Below are 26,076 nucleotides of genomic sequence, written 5' to 3' on the forward strand. Positions count from 1 at the left end.
TTAAACAGAGTTTTTCGACCAAACGAGTTGATACACTTACGTCGATTTCTCGCCATAAGCCTAGCATGTAAGTATGAGGGTGTAAAAATCTTCTTTTATCATGTTTTCATTTGTTTTATGACTATAACATGCTAAATCATGCATAACATGGTCCAAAACATGGGAAGAATGAGCCAAAACCGGACTTTTGGTTGAGGTAGAGGCTACTTACGTAGCAGATAGGCTCGCGCCTAAAGGACCCTGCCCAGCCTTAAGTCAAAACTGTGTATAGTCTTTTCATCTCCTTTATTCTCATTTTCATATTTGTAATCGGTTTTCACCATTTCAAGTATTTTCAAACCATTTTTACAAGTTTTTAACCATAAAACATTTTTCACCCTTGGTTCCTAACACCATGACGGTTTAATCCGTGTTTCGGTGATAATATTTGGTTAATTACATTTAAAGGTATTTTAAAGCCTTTTATTTCATTTTTTTACATTTAAAGAGTATTTTAAAGCCTTTCATCATTTCTTTACTTTCCAAAACAAATGTATTAGTCACCAACACAAAGTCATCCTTGGTTCCATATACCATGTCGGATTTTAACCCGAGTACGTTGATGAATATCGACTAATTTTATTCAAATGAACTTAACACAATTAGTTCATAATTATTTTCAAAACTATTCATGTCAAGCTTGCAAAATCGAACCCGACATCGAATATCGTCAAAACAATGACGATTATTCAAGTCTCGTTCTTCAAATCAACAGAAAAGCGGTCTAAACGGCCCTTTCAAACCAAAACGGGTCCAAACACCTGTTTTCAACACGTTTTATAAACGTTTTTCAATGGTCAGAACACGTCTTCTATCGTTGACTGACCCGCGCTTAAACAGGCCACTCCTTTTTCTATTTTCAAATCAGGAACGACCCTCTTGCATCACCAATAGGCTCGCGCCTCTTCTGACTGCCTGATGCAGGGTCTGTTCCCTTTCCAGCACTAGTCTAGGACGATCCCGACTTCGGTTAACCCTAATACAAGACGGATCAGATGACTAATTTGATCATTCAAAACACCGTATTTGCAAAATGCCTTACTAAGACAAATGGATCACGTTATGCACCATAAACCTAATTTAGTAAATGGATGTTTAATTTCCATCTTGCATGCAAATCAACCATAAATCCAACTCGACATCTTATACTTGATACTTGGATTAAATCAATCGACATAGAAAGCTCTCACATGTTAGGTTTAAACTAGTGGATGTACATTCATGCATTTAAACCGTTTAATCAACTTTTGCATTCAACCAACCAAGATCGATCAGTAGAGGCCGCTACCGCGGGCGGGATTGGGTGTCTGATTAAAGGGCTTCCCAATACGTACCTTCACCTCTTACTCAAAAACTTTGGATAGTGGACGACCTTATCCAGGGCGTACGAGAGTCATTCTAGAGATATGATGCTAAAGAGGGACGATTCCTTATCTTTAGTACCTATGTCAAACCCTGCTTTGTGCTTCGTTTGACCGAGGTATAAACTGGATTCGAACAGGTTCCAAGCATCCCACAAATGCTTGGTGGAGACTCCGAACATCTCTAATCGTTTCGAGACCCTTGCCGAGACGAAACCGACCGATCTAAAATGATCCGGTCGAAAGCATTTTTACGCCGCCGAGTGTGGCTTTCAAAAGACCGTTGTATGTCCACAGATCGAGCTGGGCGTGCAGATGGGCCATGTCCACATCAACATCTTGTGCTTAGACTGTAGGTGTTGAACAAAGTCTGTTAGTGAGGTTCATTTAATCCTGTGCTTAGACTGTGGATTGTTTGGTCTTGCTGTTAACTTGAGTTGGTTTTTATCTGTGCTTGGCTGTGATAATTTCCAGTTTGAGTTGTCCAAATTGTTAGCTTGCTTCCCTGTGAGTATTCTGTGGGATTTGAGTTGATAATTATATCCCTTGTTCCTTGTTCAGTCTCAACATCTATCTTGTGTCAATTTGTCTGATATTCTTGTGTCAGGCAACATTAATTAATTTATCAAAACTATTTAGATTGCTTCAAATTTCCTGAAATTTTAATCAGAGTTAGTTTACTCATTTAATTAGCTTGTCTCCAAATTTCATGATTTTAGCAGGCCATTTGGTTTTTTAACCTAATTCTGAAGTCTGTTGCATTTCATGAAAGAATTCAGGGAACTCTTGTTTAAGTAAAGATTGAGTCTTTGTGTCAGACATGGGTTTTGACACTGCAGTTACTTAGATACATAATGGACAAACAAACATCATCAGGCGGGGCAGGGAGCAGTCAGCCGCTGATACCACCAAATCCTATCCAAAATCCAGCATCAACGGCTCAAACTTAGGCAGCCGGACACGGATCAAGAGTCACACCTGTGGCAAAAGCCACCCTGCCTCCCAAGACTCCTGCTGTGGCAGAACATTCCAAATTAGACAAGGGATCTGGAAGCTTGAATCTCATGCCGCCGCCAAGTCCGACACAAACCTTTCTTAGTGGCATGGAAAATCTGCAAAAGGTGATGGAAAGCATGCGCGAAGATCAAAGGAAAGCAGAAGCTGAAGAAAAAAGGAGGAACAGGGAGCTATGGGCACAGATAGATATTCTGAGACAGCAGTCAAGCACACCAGCAAGCGCGGAGGGTGATGATCAGGCTCCAATAGTGGATCTCACACAGGGGGCATCAGGCAGCAAAAGTCGACCGCGGCAGATTCCAGCCGAGCTAGTAATAAGATTAGATCTAGCAGCAGTATCGACAGGAGAAAGGATAGTCCCACAAGGACTAAGATATCTCAAGCCGGATAGCTGGCAGCCTGCCAGCCGCCCAGATGTGGTACCAGGTAACATTCTAGTCAGTAACTTTGTCATAACTAACTAGACACCTGGTGCAGGATCCGCAGGCAGTCCACAAGTAAGCTGGCAACAGGAGACGCTCGTGACATCAGCCCTATTAGGTAACACGCCGCATCAGAACCCTGTGGAACTCAGGCCAGGAAGCAGTATCCAGGGTCAGCAGGCGGTAGACAGACGCAGCCAGGACTCAGAAAGCTTAATCAACAAGCAATATCTGGAGCTAAGAGAGATGTTGAGCAGGGTCCCAAGAATGCCACCACCGCTTGAGAGAGCATCGCCTGACAGTTATGCTGACTCACTGTTCGTAGACGCAATATCAGTTGTCGCGATGCCAAAGGGATTCACAAATCTAAACATGACTCTCTTTGATGGCACAACAGATCCCTTTGATCACGTGAGCTCGTACAAGCAAAGGATGATGACAGTGACGGCTGTTGGACATGTAAAAGAAGCCTGCATGTGTAAGGGGTTCGGGTCCACACTGTCAGGATCGGCACTCCGATGGCTCGTGAGTCTACCTAACAGATCGATATCCACATTTGCTGACCTGGTAAATGCGTTTACTTAGCAATTTGCAAGCAACCGGAAGACACAAAAGCACACTGGTGACTTATACCGAATTGTTCAAGGCGCCAACGAGACCATTAGGAAATACAACACTAGGTTCGATAATGAGAAGGTGGCAGTATGGGAGTGTGATGTGTCAACAGCAGTGGAAGCCTTTAGAAGAGGCTTACACCATGAGTCAGACCTATACAAGCAGCTGACTATGCACCCTTGTCATAGCTTTGAAGCGGTGCAAGAAAAGGCAGCAACTGCAATCAGACTAGAAGAAAACATCCTAGCTAGAGCCAGCATACCAAGTACACCAAGTGTATCCATCACGTCGGCCATGGAGAAGTCGAGTAGAAAACAATCCACCGGAAAGAAGGAGGAGAGATATGGGCCATATGGTAGGGGAGTCAACAGAATCGACAACAGAGTAGAGAATCAACAACTCCTCACACTGGCAGAATATGGATCCTGAAAGCACTCAGGGAGATGGGAGACGGGGTAAGGTGGCCTAGGCCACCAGTAGAAGGACAGTCATGGCGAAAAGTTAGTAAGAAAAAATGTGAGTTCCATCGTGACATTGGGCATAACACGGAAGATTGCTACACTCTATGCAGGGAGATTAGGCCCCTGTACGAACAGGGGGAATTGAGCCACCTATTACCACGTGGGGGCAAGCAGCAGGATAAGGTGGGCTCTGCAAAACCCGCAGCACCAACTACATGCACCAAGATAATAAACGTGATAACAGGCGGCTCAGACTTAAGCGGATTGACATTTTTGGCAGCCAAGAGGCATGCTACTAAAACTAAGGGAGACAGACCAGAGACTTCCCGCAGAGTTTCCCACAGCGACCTGCCTGCTGTCGCCTTCGACGAAGAGGATATACATGATAGCCAAGAACATCATGATGCACTTATCATAACACTGTCAATGGCCAATTGCACGATTAGGAAGGTTATGGTGGATACTGGCAGCTCGGTCAACCTAATCATGCTGAAAACCATAGAAAACATGGGGTTCAGCGAGAAAGACATGCAGAAGAAGACCATCCCGCTGGTAGGATTCAGTGGAGAGACAGCTAACTCGCTAGGAGAGATCGTGATTCCAACCTATATAGGAGGAGTTAACAAACAAGTAAGATACTTGGTAATAGATGGACTATCTACCTACAATGTTATTCTTGGAAGACCATGGTTGCATATGATGAAGGCGGTCCCCTCAACGTATCATCAATGTGTGAAGTTCCGCACACCATGGGGAGTAGAGACAATACGAGGAGACCAGGAAGAAGCTAGAGGCTGCTACAAGAAGGCATTAAAATGCACGTCCAGCCCTCCAGCATAGAAATTAACGTAGCAGCATGTCCAGCATGAGTACATTGAGCCTCCAGCTGAGGAGTTAGATCAGATCAATCTAGACAAGCTGCACCCAGAAAGAACTGTACTAATAGGGGCAGGATACATGGTAGATCATAAGCAGCACCTAATCAAATTCTTACAGGCCAATATGGACTGTTTCACATGGTCCCATGATGACATGATAGGAATAGATCCATCCATCATACCACACAAACTCAGCGTAGACCCAAGATGCAAGCCCATCCAGCAGAGACGAAGGAAGTTCGCAACTGAAAGAAATAAGGTCATCAACCAGGAAGTAGACAGCCTGCTAGCAGCAAGCAAGATAAGAGAAGTAAAATATCCAGAATGGGTATCAAACATGGGTAGTAGTGCCCAAAAATAATGGGAAATGGAGAGTATGTGTGAACTTCACCGACCTCAACAAGGCATGCCCAAAAGATCCTTTCCCACTGCCGCACATTGTCGCAATGGTGGATGAGATAGCTGGACATAAAATGTTAACATTCTTGGACGCCTGGAGTGGTTACAACCAAATCAAAATGGATCCGGCAGATCAGGAGAAGACAACATTCATGTCTAAGAGGGGGATATACTGCTACAACGTCATGCCCTTCGGCCTGAAAAATGCGGGATTTATGTATCAAAGACTGGTCAACCGGATGTTTAAGGAACAGATAGGAAGAACCATGGAGGTATATATTGACGATATGGTGGTAAAATTAAAGAAGGCCAAGGATCATATGCAACATCTGAAAGGAACCTTCAGCACGGTCAGAGAGTACAAAATGAAGCTGAACCCTTCCAAATGTACCTTTGGAGTCTCACCTGGGAAATTCTTGGGCTACATCGTAACTCAAAGAGGAATAGAAGCCAGCACGGAGAAAATTAAAGCAGTACTACAGCTAGAGTCACCAGAAAAGCCAAAAGATGTGCAACGGCTAGCAGCAAGGTGGCAGCCTTGAGCAGGTTCATCTCGAGATCCTCAGACAAATGCAGGCTATTTTACGACATACTGAGGAAGAGCTAGAAATTCGAGTGGACCACAGATCATGAGCAAGCATTCAGGAAGCTGAAACACTACCTCAGCACCCCGTCGTTACTATCGAAGCCAGAACAGGGAGAACCACTGTTCCTTTATCTAGCTCTCACGGAGGTAGCAGTAAGCGCGGTCCTAGTCAGAGAGCAGAACAAAGAGCAAAAGCCAGTCTACTATGTAAGCAAGTCTCTGCTACCTGCAGAGACCAGGTACACATCTCTTGAAAATTGGTACTAGCACTTGTAATTGCGTCTTACAAACTGCGCCCTTACTTTGAGTCCCACACCATACATGTTGTGACCAATACCCACTAAAATCTAAAATGAGAAAGCCTGAGCTGTCAGGTAGAATGTCAAAATGGTCCGTACACCTTAGTGGGTACGACATCAGGTATGATCCAAGAACGGCAATAAAGTCACAGGCACTGGCAGATTTCGTGTCAGATTTCAGCCCAGCTATCCAAAACATGGCAGACAAAGAAATCCTAACCCTCAAAGGGAACAAGGAGGTAGAAGTCTGGCATATGCATATTGATGGAGCCTCCAACCAAAGGGGGCGGGTGTAGGACTGATCTTGCGATCTCCACATGGAGACCTGATAGCACAAGCAGTGCATTGTGAATTTAAGGCGACTAACAACGAAACAGAGTATGAAGCCTTAATACTAGGAATGCAGCTAGCTTTGGAGTTAGGAGTCGGAAACCTGCAGGTATTCAGCGACTCCTTACTTATAGTTAACCATGTGAATGATGAGTATCTAGCCAGGGATTCAAAGATGATATCCTACCTAAAAGTGGCAAAGGAGCTTAAACATAAATTCAGAGATTGCAAGCTCAAGAAGGTTCCTAGAGATCAGAATGTGGAGGCTGGTGCCCAAGCAACCTTGGGGAAACCTTCAAGCCAACGGAGTTGGCTAACATCCCCATCATACATGTATTGGAGCCGTCAATCCAAAAATTAGAAGAAGCAGATAAAGGAGAACTGGATGATCAACAGATGCGGCAGCAGTTCTATCAAACACAGATGGCCAGCCAGCTGGCCAGTCAGGCGACCAGTCAGATGATCAGGCCGATGACTGGGACTGGCGAACGCCTTACCTGGATTGGTTGAGGCACGACAAGCTGCCAGATGACAAGAAGGAGGTAAGGGGCTTCAAAATAAAAGCCTCCAGATTCATACTAATTGACAATGTGCTTTTTAGAAAGTCACTGGCAGGACCCTATTTGCGATGCATGGATAAACAAGAAGCACATACCATATTGCATGCCCTCCACAGTGGTGAATGTGGAAACCATGCAGGGGGCGGGAGTCTATCAAAGAAAGCCTTGAGACAAGGTTACTTCTGGCCCATAATGAGGGCAAACTCGACAGAATATGCCCGGAAATTTGACGCCTGTCAACGGTTAGCGCCAAGATCCACAAGCCAGCAGAACCTTTGCATCCTATCATTTCCCCCTGGCCATTCATGACATGGGGAATGGACATCGTGGGCCCTCTGCCTAGAGCCCCAGGGAACAGACTATGGATGCTAGCAATGACAGACTATTTTTCAAAATGGATATAAGCAGAAGCATTCACGGAGGTAAAAGACAAACATGTCATCTCTTTTATCAAACGTAATCTCATCTGCAGGTTTGGTATCCCGTCAGAAATTATATGTGACAACGGATCACAATTCATCTCAAACGACGCGGAAGGATACTGTGCCAGATGGAACATCACTCTGAAAAAGTCAGCACCCAGGACTCCAAAATCCAATGGGCAAGCTGAATCTAGCAATAAGATAATCATGGATAACTTGAGAAAGAAATTGCAGGAGTTAAGAGGAAAGTGGGCAGATGAGCTGCCACTAGTGCTTTGGTTAGACGAACTACACCAAAGACGACAACAGGCCAGACACCCTTCAGCCTAGTATTTGGCGCGGAAGCAGTAATTCCATCAGAAGGTTTAGTTCCAACCCACAGGTATGGATGTATGGCAGGAGAACAAAACAATACAGAGATGATCAGGAGCCTGGATACGATAGATGAGCTACGAGCAAGTGCAAAGATACGTCTGGCTGCCTACAAACAGTCAGTCGCCAAAAGCTACAACAAAAACGTAAAAGTCAGGCTCTTGGAGGTAGGAGACCAGGTTCTCCGCGAAGTGTTCCAAAACACCAAGAATCGCAAGGCAGGCAAGTTCGCCTATAAGTGGGAAGGACCATACCAGGTTGAAGGCGTTGTTGTCCATGGGGCGTACAGATTGATGACCATGGACGGTCAAATTATACACAAATCATGGAACATACTTCACCTGAAGAGGTATCACTTTTGATAACAAGTAGAGTTTAGTGTACAGAGTTTTGTATCCAAAAACGCCAAAAAAAAACGGTAGTAGGCATACTACCAATTTTGTTTCACTTCTTTTATTTACATTCCTTTGAACTTTAAAATTGCTATTGAAGTTGTGTGGTCTGTAGCTTCCTGGGACCATATTTTCTCTGGCAACCCATGAGATAGCGCCAGGTACTTCACATCGCTCTGGTGGACTTTTTATTTTTAGGCTTCTTTGAAAATACTACTTTGCACTCTAAAATCTATGGTATGTTGAAAGTGTTGCTAGCAGGACCGTCAACTGCAAACGCGGGGTGACAAGGCACATGGCACTCCAACATGCCTAACCTAATTCTCCAATAGGAGCACTCTCACCAGGCGGCTTGTGGAACATACGAAAGGGAGCCTGGTTGACAGCTTAAAGCTCACCCAACTACCCTGGATACCACCCCCAAATGTAGCTCTCAATACCGAGTACTCGATGCAATCAGGGCCCCAGCATGCATGCACAATCACATGAAGCGTAGGAATCTCTGAGCTACCAGAATCCTGCAATGTTCCATTGGTCCTAGAATGACGATAAACTTGCCTAAGGTACACCCCTGTTGGATTTAAACGTGATGAACATACCTTGCGTCATGAACAAGGTTAAGTAGTCAGAATGCGGCATACGCCTAAATCAGTCATTGGACTGACACAGCAGCTAGCTGAGTCTAAATCAACCTTCTCAGGCTGACACGACTGGTCTAAATCAGCCTTATAGGTTGACATGACCACTTCCACCCAGAATGCGGCATATGCCTAAATCAGTCATTGGACTGACACGACAGCTAGATGAGTCTAATTCAGCCTTCTCAGGCTAACATGACTGGTCTAAATCAACCTCCTAGGTTGACACGGCCGCTACCAACTAAAACCAGCCAATAGGCTAACACAACAACTCCCTGAGCAAAGTGCATAAAATCAGCATATCACAACATAAATAAAGCTTGCCAAAACTGGCTAAGGTTCATTTCAAAATGCGGCCAAGCATGCCACTAAGGCTGGCATGGCCTAGAGTTCAAACAGACACCACCAAGACGGAAAACACAGAGCAAAAAATGTCTAAAATTTTTACAAATCTACGCCTCACAGGGCCAGACCACCAGTTAAAGAAAGTTTAAAAATAAAAACTTTTAACTTGAGGCCAGGTCAATGACCTCCCTCTCAGGCACCTCTCCTGCCTTCTCTTGCTGACCCTGTATTTCAACACTACTACAGATACAGCCTATAACAACGGGTAAAAACCGTTGTAAAATAAAAAAGCGGACGTTGTTAAAGCGGCCGTTGTAGAAGGTATTTACAACGGTTTGCTTATTTAGGGAAACCGTTGTCTAAAGTATTCACCACGGTTAAAAGCCGTTGTTGTTGGGTGTGCTCCGTTGTGGAAAGTGTTTCAAAATTTTGGAGGGAATAATATAACAACGGTTGTCGTATTTATAACCGTTGTTGTAACTTTCCCTCCAAAATTGTGAAGTCTTTTGACAACGGGTTTATGGTACATACCCGTTGTTGAAATTTTTAGTAACAACGGTTTTATGTTTAATACCCGTTGTTGTAATTTTACCTCCAAAATTGTGAAGACTTTTAACAACGGTTTTATGTTTAATACCCGTTGTTGAATATTTATCTTGCGGGTATTTGTGAATGTCATTCACAACGGTGTTATTTTTATTAACCGTTGTGAAAGGTATTCACAACGGTTTTTTTAGTAACCGTCATTATTACATACTCCTAATGTTTTGAAAAAATAAATTTGTTTCATGCCATTCAAAAACCCGCATATGTCAAGAAAGAAGATATACCAAAGACCAAAGATAAATCACAATTTGGGTTCATCGAACTCAATAGATTCAATTCAACCACAACAAAGAAATTTGCATCATATATATATATATATACTTACAAGGAGCTGAATTTACATGAACTAATCATTCCCTAACTTCAACAAAAAATTTACTAATAAGTTGATCTAAACTCTGAGTATCATGCATTTCTAAATATATTCTAAGACGTAGTTGCCCCACATGTCTCTTACCTCGTCTATATCTACACTTGAGTCGCTCAATCTGTTGTGACGGGTTGATTGCATCTTCATGGAAAAAACAAAGAGAAGACATTATGGTATATATAGCGCAAGCAAGACAACATTAGCAACATCATGGTATATATATATATATAGACAAGCAAGACAACATTAGCTCTAATTTAAAAAAAGTAATAAACACATGTTTAAATTATTACTAACCTTGTCTGGAATAACGAGATATCTTCGCCTAATAATCTCCAACATGAACCGACAAGCGTAGTATCCACATTGTATGTTATCCTGGTGGCGAGGGGCCTATTATTACATAAAAAAAACAGACGAGAGAAGGCTCACATCAGAATCTTGAACTTTAGGTATTGTATTAGTATTAAACACAGATTTTGCACTTAATGTTATTGTATTTGAGCACGTACCCTCGTTATCGTAACAAAATCGGGGCCAACATCAGAATCTTCCGTGGGTTGATCCCGCTCGTTTGCTCTTTTCTTCTTAAAGGCCCTTTTTTTAAAAAATAAAAAAGGAGGCGGAAACTAATTTTTTTAGGGGCAAAAATATGAAAGAACTTATTTCTATAAATAAAAAATGAAAATGTTATTATAAATAAATCAGTATTATAAACTTACATATTAATCAAGTGCTTAAAAGTCTCGCTTGGTTGATTATGTAAAGAGTCCAACCAGAAAACTTTATTCCTTGTCGGCATGATGGCTGCTAGCACCCAATGAGTCCTACATCAAGAGACATCATCATTATTAACAAGTACATATATTAGGTATGAAAATGCAATTGTAGGGGGAAACGTAATATTAATTTGTTTATTACCCTTTTTCATTATAAGCGCCAAAAATCAACTTCTTGGTTGTCGCCAATTCTTTGAGCAATATAATCTACCCGTTGTTCGAACGAGAAATCCGGAATAAATAAAGATAAAACATAGGGGCACGGGAACCAGTATAGATCGGATGGAATTTTCTTCTCGGGGATCACTTTCAATTTCAATATCCTACATTATTACGGTATTAATTCCGGTATTTAAAACACTATCTAGTAGTCAGAATATTAGACTATGAAATTATTTATTAAGAAACTTACTTCATCCAAACAAATATGTGTGATACATCAACTGGTCTAGGCCGGCCCATACGGCTAGCGAGATCCCATGATATAAGCGCTTGGCGCTCAGCCCCTAGAATATCCTCCTCGAGCGGAATAACTATCACTTGCTCGGTGGCTATGCGAAGGCCAGCCTCCTCATGCAGTCTCATCATCGTCACCGTTCTTACTTTTTGCATGTAATCCTTCCCTTTATATTTTGTGGAGTTTAAACTCCTAACTTTCACGTCCGGGAAAGAATGAGTCTTTGATTTTGTGCTACTACCACCAGCCTACACATGTAGTAGATAATTAAAATAATAAAAAATCCAAAGGTAACATATCCTAGCAGTTGGAGTAATAAAAATAAAAGCGTACTTAATTAAATACCTCGTCAACCTGCTCTTTCAATGATGAGGTAGTAGTAGTAGTAAGGCTGGTGGGGACTTAGGCTTATCAGTCTTTTTTGTCCCCTACACAAAATTACCATGCTTCTTATAAATACAGACAAAATATAAATAAAGGGAGCGAGGTTTTTAAAAAAATGGAGAAGTTAATTAAATACCTCATCAAGTTGTTGTCTCGACGAGGTCGTTGGCATGTCTGTGGACTTAGGCTTATCCGCCAAAGCCGCCTTTTTTGTTCCCTACAAAAAAAAAAATAACATATAAATTTAACATATAAAAACATTCAACAATTAAAAATGTAACATATATATAAAGGTATTTCTTCTAACCCCAATCGCTTTCATTTGCTCGGCTCGGCGGAGATATCTTCGCCAAGTAGATGTGAGTATCGAGGCCATTGGATGAAACTTCCAAGCGCATCTCCCAGAATGGTAATGTCGTCACGAATCGGGGACGAGCGGTTGAAAGTTTTCATGGCCTGGATTGATTGTAGTTATCTCTACTTATTCTATGATTCGGCAAAAGTTTTTCGCCATGAACTACGATTTTCCTGCCGCAGATTTGTTTTCTACGAGACCCGGCCAACACGCACATGTGGCTTTTCGATTCTATTAGGGTCAAGCAAGAATAATCGGCCTCTTGTTTACGGCCTGAAGAATATACATATACATTATTATATCTTTGCAAAAACGCTTCAAAGATTCAAAAGATTTTGCAAAAACGCTTTGTCTCGGCCGATTTTTGCACAAACTTCAGCATTCATATAAATTTAACTAATTAAACACTTCATGCATACCTTACTGAAAACAGGGAACTGACTTGAAGGGGATGTATGCTGTTTTCCATCAGCCGTCTTCTCATCGGCTTTAGTTGTTACAACTTCAGAAGCATTATTAGGTACCTGATCTTTCTGAATCTCGTTGACCGATACTTCCTTCTCATGTATTGCCAAGGTAGTAGCGGCCTCTTCACCAATCTGTTGTACCTTATTATTACCTCCTTTAGAAATGACATCCTCCATCATCTTCACTTCTTCTTCGGAAAGCTTACCTCCAGCATTCAGCTTTAGTAGTACGGATGCCATTAACTGAAGCTGCTTGCCAAGAATGTAATGTGTCAGCAATTTTTATCCCAACAATAACATGTGAATTGAACTTAAATGAAAATAATAGAATAAATGTTACCATGTCAGCGTTCTCAGACTTAGTCTTCCTTTTCTTCTTTATCTGGGCAGTTTTCCCATAATATTTCGTTACTCCAACCTGTAACGGGACGCCCCTCAAACGACCTGGATGTTCGGGTCGGCCGATCGCTCTAGCAAGAACGTCATTACGACCACTGGGAGTGAATTTCCCTTCTTCTACCTCTTTCAATACGTTATCCTATAATATATTAAATAAACTTCAAATTATATTTGTGACTAAAATAAAAAAGTTAGTAATGAACTCGTCTTAATAAAATAATGCTTACTATGTTGGCCAAAACTTCCTCATCATATTTGTCATGCGACGACCGGGATCCTTTAGGCGTGTGCCCATGTTTATAAGTTACATGCCGATCCACCTCTTTCACTCCCTTTGCCACCTACACATTAACATGGTAACATTTATACACGTAAATGTGTATCAATGCAAGTCCAAGTGTGATTAAAAAAATAAAGTCTCACAGGGCAATAATGCATGCTACTTACGAGGTCCTCTTCTATCTTTTGTCAGAACCGCCTCGAGAACCATAGAATTTCCCCTTCTTGCATGAAATGTTAGCACGATTTCTTTTGCTAACGGCCTTCAAATAATTATATAAAAGCGCAAGTAGATGAGATAATAAAAAGATTATATAAAGGACTCATTAATTAAAAAATTGATAGGTAAATCGTTAAAAGGCGAGGATATTTAACCGAAACTTCTCAGTAGTTCTCATCTTTTTGAAAAGATCCCATTCTTCCTGCTTGATGGTGGGACACTTGTTTTCCGGTGGGCTCTTACGCATCTCCCCCGTTGCCTTGTCCACATACAACCAATCCCTAGCAACGCCACACTTCCACTGCCTGTGGACATCCGCTGCCTTATGCATTAAATACTCATCATGGCTTATATCGGGTATAATAAAGCCTTCCTTTATACGAGCCAAGTATAACTCCGCCAATTTTGGATTCAAAGTTCTAACATCATCTAAATGGATAGGCACAAACTGTCTTGTGCAAGCACCAATCCAATTGGAGAAAAGACCCGCATTTGGACCAAAGAGGGAAACCCTTCTCACTCCATGTTATTTCGAACGATTTGTTTAGCGGCTATAGCCGCAAGGACTTTCTTGCACTTCGTAGCACCCCTCTCACCAGGCTTATTATCACCAGGCTCATTATTCTTTTGACTTCTTTTACGTTTTTCACCCATGATAATCCTAAAACCCAAATATGAATGATATAGCAGGAAATGAACAACTTAACAACGTACATGCAGAGTATTATCTAAAACCCTAAACCCTAATAGGAATGAAAATTTAAAACAACAGATTGAGCTTCTAAAATCCTAAACCCTGATAAGAGGAGTAAAGTAGATGATGCGGGATGATAAAGATAACAAAGAAGACGAAAAACAAACAGATGCATGAAAAAGAAACAAGATGATCGTCTTAAAACCCTAATGACGAAACACAAAATTAAAGTGAACATGCCTGTTGATGATGATGATAAAGAGAACGAGCAGGATGATAAGGGAAGGCAACGGAATCGGGCTTCTAAATCGGGCGACGCGGCGGCGACGAGAATGTAAAAAGCGAGGAAGAGAGAAGAATTAACTCAGGATACCAACGGTTGAACTAATAATAATGTTGTGTGTGTTTGTGTATGGCATCTTTGTATGGGTTTCTATATTAGTTTTTTATTAAGACAAACTATTGACAACGGGTGCTCAAAGAAGAACCGTTGTTATATGTTAATAACAACGGGTCAATAAAAGTAAACCGTTGTCAAAAGTTTATTACAACGGTTAAAATATTACCCGTTGTAATATATTTTCACCAAATTTGCGCCAAAATGAAATATGTCAAAAAAAATAATTGACAACGGGTAGAGGTACTACACCCGTTGTTGAAAGTATTAACAACGGGTAATTTAAATATAACCGTTGTTATTGTTGAACCTTTTTTTTTTTTAAAATTATCTTGTAATTCCATTACGGTCCAAACTGTAACAATACATACATTTGCAACATTATTCAGCAATTTCAACACCAAAGCATCCACATCTAATAATAAGATCAAGAAAATAAGACAACTTACACCAAAGCATGCATGCATAGTACATATCTTGTATGTGTCCTGATGAACTATCTCAGGATCGGGGACGTTTCTTGGATGTCATAGTTTCTTCGTTAACCCAAATACCTTCACCATGGTCATCACGCATATAGATGCTTTCGGTGTCCTCATGATCAGTGTCAACATCGTCGAAATAAGATACTGATGGTAGACTGATCCATTCCCTCAAAAATGACATCCCGATCATCATCATCATTATTGGATGGACTACTCCTTCTTTTCCTTATAGACAACAGTACAATGAGATGACCACTTCTTATCCATAGGATCGGTGACATAGAACACTTGTTTAGCTTGGGATGCCATTATGAAAGGATCATCCTTATTATTGCCAACCTTACCCAGATTGACCAACGTAAATCCCATCTTATCCTTTCGGACACAATGGATGTTGTTATCAACCCGGTTACATCGAAAGAAAGGCATTGTGAAATCAATGTAATCTAGTACCAATATTTCTTGAATAACACCATAATAAAGGCATTTTCCCCAAATAGGCTTTTTATCTTTTGAAGTAGCAAAGTGCATTGCCTCAAATTCGGAACTCACACCACTATTTTGCATTGTGCTCACCTCATCTTGCTCGCGGGTGTAAAAAGTATATCCATTAATGGCAAAACTGTTGTAAAAGGTGACCCGGGCATTTGGACCTAAACCAAGACGTAGTAACCTAGGAGAGATGTCATCACCAGTTTGAGCAAAGACACCGTAAGACAATATTCCTAAACCACTCGGGAAACGTCTTCGTATGCTCGTTCGCAATCCACTTCTCGGTCTTGTTTTGGTGATCGTATTTGAGCTCATCTTTGTGTTGTTGAATATAAGGTTGCACCTCATCTTCGTTGTTTAGCACATACATGTGTGCTAAATGCAACATTTCACGTGTCACAATTTTTTCAACCCGGCCCCTAATACCTTTTCCGGTCATCCAGTCACTATGACGATTCTTAGGAACGCCAATCAACTCCTCAGGGGAGAGATGAGCGTAACAATATGAAAGAGCTTCGTCTAAAATAGCGCGTTCAACAATACAACCTTCCGGACGATACCGATTAGATTTATAGTCCTTGTAGACTTTCATCAATCTTTCGAAAGGATACTGGTATCTCAAGTACACGGGCCCAAGGTACAAAATCTCCCTAACCAAGTGAATGGTCGGATGAATCATGATAGTGAAGAAAGAGGGTGGAAAATACATTCCAATCGACAAAGAGAGGTTACAACGAGGTCCCGCAATGAATCCGCGTCATCGGGATCGATGACTTTCTCGCATATGGACTGGAAGAAGAGACAGAATCTAGTTATAGCATATCTTACCTTTTCAGGTAAAATGGAACGAATAGCCACAGGTAGTAATTGTTGCATCAAAGTGTGACAATCATGTGACTTTAACCCGGTGAGTTTTAGGTCTTGCATCGACACTAGGCTTTTGATGTTCGACGAATAACCATGTGGCACTTTAATTCCATTCAAGCATGCACAGAACTCTTTTCTCTCATTCCGTGAAAGGGTAAAAGCTGCTGGCGGTAAAAATGTACGATTACCTCTCTTCTGTGGTGCCAACTCTAGCCTAATACCCATCATTTTCATATCTTCCCTAGCTGCGGCGTTATCCTTTGTTTTACCAGGAACATTCAGAAGGGTATTGATAATATTATCACAGACATTTTTCTCAATGTGCATGAAATCGAGGCAATGCCTCGACCTCCAGTCAGGCCAATATGGAAGTTTATCAAAAAATATGGATCTTTTCTTATACCCACGAGTAGACAATTTAGAGCCGCTCTTCTTCCCATAATCTATCTCAATATGCTTTACTTTCTGATAAACTTCATGCCCACTCAAAATTCTAGGAGGTTGACGAAGTTCTTGTCTTCCATTGAATGCTTTCAGCATCTTGCGATAACAATGGTCATGAGACAAGAACCTCCTATTTCCCATATACACATACTTACGAGAAGACTTCAAGTATTCAGACTCGATATCCTCCCCACACAATGGACAAGCCTCTTTCCCATGAACTGTGTGCCCAGAAAGGTCGCCATAAGCCGGATAGTCAGTTATTGTACACAATAACATCGCTCTCAAATTGAAAGTTTCGTTCTTATATGCATCAAATACTTCTATCCCACTATCCCACAACAATCGCAAATTATCTAGAAGAGGTTCCAAATATACATCTATATCATTTCCAGGTTGTTTAGGGCCGGAAATTAACAACGACAACATCAAATACTTTCTTTTCATGCACACATATGGAGGTAAGTTATAAATAGCCAACACTACTGGCCAAGTACTATGTTGGCTACTTATGTTTCCGTGTGGGTTCATTCCATCAGTGGACAGCGCTAGACGTAAGTTTCTAGGTTCATTGCCGAACTCGGGATACTTAGCGTCGAACGATTTCCATTGCTTACCATCTGCCGGGTGTCTTAGCTTTCCATCATTTATTCTTCCTGTTTCATGCCAAGTTAACATTTTTGCATCATCGGGATTCACATAAATCCTTATGACTCTTGGTATCAATGGAAAATACCACAACACCTTAGCCGGGATCCCTTCCTTATCCTTATAACGCCACTCCAAACATTTAGGGCAATTGGTTAAGTTTTGATATAATTTCCGATACAATATGCAATCATTTGGACATGCATGTATTTTCTCATATTTCATACCCACTCCTCTTATTAGTTTTTTCGCCTCATATGTCTTAACAGGTAGAACATTACCATCAGGAAGCAACTCCTTTATCAAGGCTAAAAAACTAGTGAAACACGTGTCACTCACCCCATTTGCCCCCTTGATATTATACAACTTCACCACAGCCGACATTTTTGTGAACTTACAACCAGGATACAGAGGTGCTTCAGACTCACACAACTTCTCATACATGTTGTTAAGGTCATCCCAATTACTATTGTCATCACCTACATCTTCAAAAGCAATGGACTCATCATCATTCTATTCATTATCTATAGACCCAACATTCAACTTCTCTACTTCCAACTCTTCCAACTCAAAAAACTCGGCAAACTCAGGATCATCAGTTAGCCTTTCGTGTACCTCAACATCATCTTCTTCAGAGTAATTCTCTTCCTCTAATGATTCCCCATGAAAAATCCAAAGTGTATAGGATCGACTAAATCTCCACTTTTCTAGGTGTATTTTAACGTCCGGAAAAGCCATATAGCTAATATTACCACATCTTTCACAAGGACATGGAATACTAGAAGAACCTTTCAAATTGTTCGAAACGAATTCATAAAATTCAGCTAAACCATCCTTGTAGGTGCGGTCACTCATATTTGCATCAATCATCCAAGTTCGAGTCATTATTCTACATTCGTAATAATAGGCAACTAATTCAGAAAATACAATAATAGGCAAACAAATAAACGAAATTCAGGAAAGCAATTAAGCTAAATTATCAACAAATTAGATAATAACCCAAAAAATCCTATATCTAGTTATAAGCGTTGCTAAGAAACATATATATATATATACCTGATTGATAAACACGATGAGGGAGAGAAGACGTGACAACAGTGACGGAGATGAAGACAGAGAGACGATCAGGGAGGAATGGAGGATGATATAGTAGCAGTATTAGCTTGTGTTTGTGTTTGTAGCGTATAGCAGAATAAAACAATATGTTGTTCTTAAGATTTTCATAATATTAATAACAACGGTTATTGAGTCTACAACCGTTGTTAAAAAGTATTAAAAACGGGTTCTAATATAACCGTTGTGATTACTTTTCACTAATTTGGCGCCAAACCATTAACAACGGTTAAAATTTAACCGTTGTTATTAGTTTTTTCATTAACAACGGTTGTTTAAGTATGACCCGTTGTTAAAACAAATAACAACGGCTAACAACACATAACCGTCGTAATTAAGTTTGGTAAAATTTGCGGAATAAATTCTACAACGTGTTTTGATGATTTTCGTGAATAAGCGTTGTTAAAGGGCCGTTGTGGTTTCCTGTATTTGTAGTAGTGCAAGTACAGGACCAGGTTGCACGCCCTCAGTACCAGCAGCCTCTTGAAACTCCACAGCAATAGCAACCTCCTAGAAAGAACCAGTTTCCTCAGCAGCAGTCTGCTCCATCAATGCAGGAGAGTTCACCCCGCCAACCTCAGGCATCAGCACGCTCAAGTCAGGCTGAACAGGGTAGAGGGTCTCCAGCTACCTCTCTTCCTCCTCTATGGACTGCAGGGTAGGAGGCTCAGCCAGTGTAGCACACATCCCGCTGATCTTGTCCCGCCAGGTAGCATAAGCAACAATATTGGTGGCAAGGGAGATCAGCTCACTGATCTTTTCGTTAGAGCGCTTGAGGGCATCAGAGAAAGTGTTGCACACCTCTCGGGTGTGCGCCAGCTGATCAGCCTCCTCCTTCAACTTCTTTTTGGCTCCACTCAGCTCAGCCTTCAGCTCCGCCACACGCTTCCTTAAATTAAGGCGCTGCTGCTCCAAGTTCGCTACAGTCCCAGTAAGCTCCTGATTCCTAGCACTGGTAGCCCGGCTAGTGGTCTGGACCACATTGATCATCTTCCTATTGTAAAGGGCTGACTGAAAAGCCTGATAACAAGAAGAAGGAGTTAGCAAGATTTGGCATATAGAAAAGGTTCGGAACAAGTAAGGCAGCAGAAGAAGGGTGTTGATAGACAATCGCACACCTATGCAAAAATAAATAACCTAGGCACAAATGAATGTAGTACGTAAGGGTCGAATCGACAGAGAGACGGTAGTTGTTAATTAGTTGTTATGGAGTGAATTTTATCTTGAGTCGACGCGGTTGATTGATTAATTTGATAATGGAAGAAAACAATAATGATAAAGGAATAGTCTAGGGAGGTCGGGTCACACATGCAAATTATGTAAATGCTCAAATTAGACATAGGAGTTGATAAATCGTTAATTGTTTAGGCTTAAAGACACCCACCTCACGATATTAGTGTCAACCATAGACCGGGTCCTAGAAAAACTCTCGTTTATGACTAGGTCGTCCTACTACACATGCTTAGTCTAATCCGATTCCGTGCCTCTCGACTTATAGAACGAATAAACAAACTTAATCAATGAATAAGGCCTTTAAACAAAGATTAAACGTGACGATACAAACATGTGATAGAAACAATTATGTGATTACTACAACATCCTAATTTATCATGTTACAAATACTTTTTATGCATCTCCCTTCATTCCCCAGACAAGGTAGACTACTCTAGCATAATGTAAATGTAAACTAAACTAATGACAATTGAAATGATAAACATAATGAAAATAGGAATAGAATTACCTTAAAATGGAAATGGAAATGGAATTGAAGAACAATGCAAATATAAATAACTTGAATATAACTTGAAATGGAAATTGTAATATAAATTGAAATGCTTAAAAGAAATTGTTTATAGTAAATCTAATCTAAAGTAAACTAAGAACTAAACTAAGAACATGAAAGTAGTGTAGAAAATTCTAAGAAAAATTGTGTGTAAAAGGTGTATATGAGATGTGTTTTAGGTCCCGGATCAACACCCTTTATATAGGAGTGAAGGGAGTAACGGAAACAAGCTAGAGGAGGCTAACCCCGATCAGGGTCGTGGGTATTCTCAATTTTCTCTTAATTCCGTCTTAACTTTGCACTTAATGTTGATGCGGAATCCGACGATGCTTATGTCTTAATGCGTCCATCTAAGGTATCTTAGGCATCCTTTGGCATCCAATGCAAACTCTTATCATAGGCTTTCATTTAGATTTCATTTCTTTACATATCCACCAACTAAGATTGGTTTCCTCTTGCTCGGGTTTTCCAATTTCTTCCCAAAATGCCCCTATACTTCCCGAAACTCCTTTGCATGATCAAGACTTGCTCTCATTAGCCTCGTGAACTCTTGTACTTGCTACTTTGACAGTAAAAGGCTACTAAAAGCTTAATTTCCTAGAAAACACAATGAAAAACAAGCAAACACAACTAGAACACGGAATTAGCTCACAAACACTAACATTAGTGCAAATGACATGTAAAATAGAGCTAAAATAGGGGGTTAAAATGTATATAATATGGACCTATCAAACTCCCCCAAGCTAAAACCTTGCTTGTCCTCAAGCAAGCACACAATACAATATATGATAAGGACAAGGGTACGAGCAACAATCATCACATCCAAATGCGATTCCCGTCAATAAATCTTTAAAGCTTAATGAATCAAATCCTGAAACAATGTGGGCACAGGGAAAATGCAACAACATGGATAAGATTTATATGACGGTGTAACATGAAAGACTTCATATGAACTTTTCGTCCCTTGCATGATCTTTTGACTTTGGACTCTCACGGTACACTCAAGCTCTTTTATATGTGAAAGGATATTTATATGAGTAGCACTCACCTATCCTCGACTTATGAGAGTGTGCCCGCAATCTAATATGGTAGTCATTTCAAATCACAAGTTAAAAACAATCAAAATGCAAGCATATAAAAGAAGCCATTGGGTAGAAGAAGGCAATATGTAATGGGTAAGAAAAGGGAACATATGAATTGTGGTATGTGGAGCTAAATCAAGCTAGCAACAATCAAGTGAAAGGATGCTCAATCCCAAAACTAAACCCAATGTTTCAATGCAAAACATAAGAACATTCTCCAAAAGATGATAATAAAACATGAGAATTTCCTTAATTTCCACTCCTTCTTCTTTTTCTTAATACAAATGTTGTTTTTTTTTTCTTTTCATTCTTTTCTTTTCAATTTTTTTTCCACGTCTCTTCTTTCATCACTTTTTTCACTTTTCTCTTTTTTTTTCACAACTCTTTTTTCACTTCTTTTCTTTCATTAACCAATTCCGGAAACTAGCAAATTCGGCATAACAAGGCTCACAAAGACCAAAAATTAAGCAAATCCCAAATGAGCACCCTAACACCAAAGACATAGCTACTAGCTTAACAAGGTAGGCAAGTTTATAATGTAGCTAGATGAATTATAAACATGTGTAAGGAGGGGCTAAAAATGGGCAATAATGTCTATGTGAATGGCTTCAAATGCAAGCATATAATGAAAGTAATGCTCATAAAAGATGAAATAAAAACCATACTTGTGTGTTATTGATATAACATACACCATAAGGAGACCTACACTCACCTAAGTGAGACCGGATATGGATGAACCGGTCCAAGGAGGCTCTACCTTACCATCTTGTGGCTTGCCAAAAGTCAAGATCAAGCCTATTTGGTTTAAATTTCATCTTCCACCTACTATGTCAAGAAATCCCCATGTATGCAAAACCCGTCAAAAGCGCGACTCATTAGCTTTAAAAATCTACAATATGGGAAATGCAAAGAGGAAAGACATTATGCATAAGACAAAAGGGTGGACACAACAACCAACTTTTTTCAATTTTTTCAAATTTTTAGTTTAGTGGATTTCCCATAACCAGACTCACTAAATCCCTCCCCCAACCTAGAACAACACATTGTCCTCAATGTGTAAAATAAAGAAGGACACCAACAAGGGGAGATGGGACGACACATGCATGCGGAAATAAAGAAAGGAAAGAAAGCATACAACCGCGTAGAAGCTCCCTCAAGCTAGCTTGAAAACGGGGTAAAGTCCAATCCAAGTAGCAAAGTACTTGCGAAAGACAAGCTACTACATACGAAAGCAAGCTAAATTTAATATTGTCCTAACAATTACATCAAAACCAAATTGAAATTGCAATTGTCCAAAAACTATAAATTCTCTCAAAAAGCATAAATAAAACAAATTTTCCGAAATAAATATCCATTGTCCTTTAAAAATCATGTCAACGCCCTTAGAAGTTGGTCATATTCCTGCGCATGAGCAATACACAAGCATATGTAAGCAATTGATAAGATATAAGCATGAAAGATCAAAGGCAAGAAAGGATTAATCTTATCAAATTGCCCATGAGAGATTTCAAATAGAACCACCGTACTCCCCTCGTCAACAAGAGAAGGAGCATCATGCTTAAGACCATACAAATAACCGTTACTGCACAAATTATAATCATGAATGGTCTCAAATTGGTGGTATAAAAACTCTAAGTGGTAGGACTCATAAAAAAAGGGGGGTGCTGATACCATCGTCAGGTACCAAAAATAAAATACCTAGTTACACTAACATAAGCTAGCAGTAAGTAGGGTCGATCTCCATAGGGAGGCGGTTACTATCTACTTGTCTATTCGGTCTGTCTACGTCACAAGTTGGGGGTTTTAAATTGAATGTTTAAACTAAACTAATAGGATTAATGTAATACCCGTAATTTGATAATTATTTATATTAATAATTTACGCATTTTAAATAACTAATTATAATAAGCTCATAATTTATAAGCAGGTATATGATGGAATAATATATAATATCATGGAATAATATATAATATCATGGAATAATAAGTGAGTCGGAAAGTAATTAGGTAATAATACAAATATTACTAATATTACTAATACTACTAATTATACTATACTAATATTACTAATTATATTATTAATTATATTTTCTAATAATTAAAGTAATTAGGTAATAAGTTTCCTAATTAGTATTCTATACATCTAAACCTAGACTATATATATATAAAGAAATCTGAAAATAATTCATAAAAAGAAGGAAGAGATCTAAAAGAAAGAGGGAGAAATCGTCTTGCATAATCGTGTTAAGGTAAGAATTAAAAACCGTCTTAAATTAATTGTATATACGTTAAACAGCTTGTAACATTGTGATTAATGACCACTGTACGCCGCCTTACACGGAACCCTATGGACCACGACTTTGACCATAGGTATAATGGACCACCGTGACCTCAATGGACCATGCCGTGACCACCGACAACCGACCTAGGGTGGAAATTAAGGGTGGTTTACGCGGGTGGTGATGGTTATAGCTGTCGAATTGGAAACCCGAATTAGACCCTTAATTAGATGAGCCTTGACCTGGGCTTGGTGGGGTTGTGACGGGGTGATGTAGTCGACCATGGGAGATGTGTCGTGGTGGCTGTGCGTGGTGGTTTTTAGCGGCGGTGGTCGGATTTCACGAAAACAAGGGAAACAGGGGAAGGATATGAACACGGTTTTAGGACGGGAACCGTGGCCATGTTGGTGGCTATGCCGAGGAAAGGGGACCACCCCTGGAGTCACCTTGAGACAGTGGCGTCAACGGTGGTGGCCAGAGGTGGTAGTGGTGGCCGTGGAGGTGTTGGCGAGGCGTTATTTACAGGGTATTTGTCGATGTCGGGTTTTCGGTGTATTGATTGTTGTTGTTTCTAGGACGTGTAGGGCAGCCGTGAGTGGTGTTACTGCTGGTTGTTGGTGCGTGGCAAGGGGGTTGGGTGTAGTGGTGGCTCGCGGGGTGGTGGCTGCCGTGCTCATGGTGGGTATCAGGTGGTTGCGTCGTGTGATTGTATGGGGTGTTAGAGGGATGCGGGTTGAATTGTCGTGTATGGAATTTTGGTTTACACGTGAGTAGGGTGATCATACACATTATTGTATTATAATATTTGGGTGAGGGACCCGAGTTTAAATTGTTAGTCGGGTGTTGACACGAGTTTTGAGACGTCGGGATTTAAATATAATAACTCCGTATTTATCGTATAATTGTTTTATAATTAGTTTAATTATTTAACACGGGTTGAACATTGGTTTAGTTTGTATAGCTTGATATGGGTTTTGACCGATAATTAAGACGGATTTTACATAATAATTTACACGATAACATAATTAATATAATTAAATTATAATTGATTAAAATAATGAATATAATTTATAATTGAATTATTATTATTATTATATTTGTTAGGTGACGGGTTGTTGAAGAGTTATTTGATTGATTTGCTTTGCTTGGATTGCGTAATTGGAGTGCTTGCTTTCGAGGTAGGATAATCTACTCAACTATATCCGGTTTGCGTGTTTAATACAAGAATGTATTGAAAGGATGATTGGTGTATGATTGCTTATTTAATTAAGCTAACTGAGTGATTAACTTTGTTAATTGTTGGAGTTTTGTATATTTTATACGATTATATTGTGGAATGGTTTATGAGAATTGGACTGCCCCAGGCTTAGTCTCTGGTGGATAACGTGAGTGGTGATTGGACTGCCCCAGGCTTAGTCTCTGGTGGATAACGTGTGTGAATAATTGGAAGGCCCTAGGCTTAGTCTCTGGTGGATAACGTGGATGGTTGATGTCGTTATATGACACGTGAGCAGTTGAGATTGGAATATTGACAATTGTGAGAGATTGGTTGTTTTAATGTTTTTTATCCTACTCAACCTCGTGGTTGACCGTGTATTCGTGAACACCTGTGATGAACCATAATGGGGAGCAGATTTGACAGGTACTAAAGATTAGCTTACTTGGGAGCTATGGGATGCGTGAGGACTTGGCCAACTACCTAGAAGTCTAGACCACATAGAAGATTTTATCACTTATTTATTTTCCGCTGCGAGTTGTATTTATTTTATATTAAGTTTAGTTGGTTAATTTGTAATAAATATGTAATCATTAAAGTTTTATTTAAAGTACTTTGGTGAGTTGGACTTTGTTATCTACTACCTCGGGAAACCGAGATGGTAACAGTCCTATTTATTTGGGAATGTCTAGTTAAAGGCTCCTGAATAAATGGGGGTATTACAAAGTGGTATCAGAGCAAAAACGATCCTCAGGCCTAACCAATGAACAATAATGAAATTAGGATGTGTCTAATAAAATGAACCCGGGTAGGAACTGTTAGGAGCCCACTTAAAGATTGGGATGAGTTAGGGGCCCCCTCACACCAAACTTCTGGCCCTTTCAGTTTTGAACCGGTTCCCTTGAGAGATATTACACAGTGGGGTAATTTAAAATGGATATTGTTTATTTTGTCGTAGGAGTTTTGGTTGCCTTGTTTGAATATTGTTTTCATTGATGACTGAGTTTACGGGACATAACCTTGATTTTAAGAGATGTGGAGTGGATGAAATGAGGAGTTGATGTTGAACTGTTTTGATCATGAGCATGAAAGTAATTATAAATTGATTATATGGTTGAACTTTGT

At 40.2% G+C, this 26,076-nt stretch overlaps 1 protein-coding gene and 1 long non-coding RNA gene across 2 annotated transcripts; one reads left to right on the plus strand and one right to left on the minus strand.

Annotated features, from left to right (window-relative positions):
• Positions 1 to 6,130: 6,130 nt before the first annotated feature.
• LOC141641415 (uncharacterized) lies at positions 6,131 to 8,123 on the plus strand. The gene is made up of 5 exons (XM_074450076.1): positions 6,131 to 6,316; positions 6,436 to 6,715; positions 6,804 to 6,949; positions 7,540 to 7,667; positions 7,772 to 8,123. The coding sequence occupies exons 1-5, from the start codon at positions 6,131 to 6,133 to the stop codon at positions 8,121 to 8,123; spliced, it is 1,092 nt and encodes a 363-aa protein (XP_074306177.1).
• A 4,591-nt stretch (positions 8,124 to 12,714) lies between these two features.
• Positions 12,715 to 13,288, minus strand: LOC141630521 (uncharacterized). Its single transcript, XR_012537508.1, has 3 exons — positions 13,181 to 13,288; positions 12,895 to 13,092; positions 12,715 to 12,803 (listed from the first exon to the last, which is right to left on the minus strand). It is a non-coding gene; the product is annotated as an uncharacterized LOC141630521 (long non-coding RNA).
• Positions 13,289 to 26,076: the final 12,788 nt, after the last annotated feature.

This window comes from Silene latifolia, chromosome 2 (assembly GCF_048544455.1).
Source record: "Silene latifolia isolate original U9 population chromosome 2, ASM4854445v1, whole genome shotgun sequence".
Taxonomy (NCBI): Eukaryota; Viridiplantae; Streptophyta; class Magnoliopsida; order Caryophyllales; family Caryophyllaceae; genus Silene; species Silene latifolia.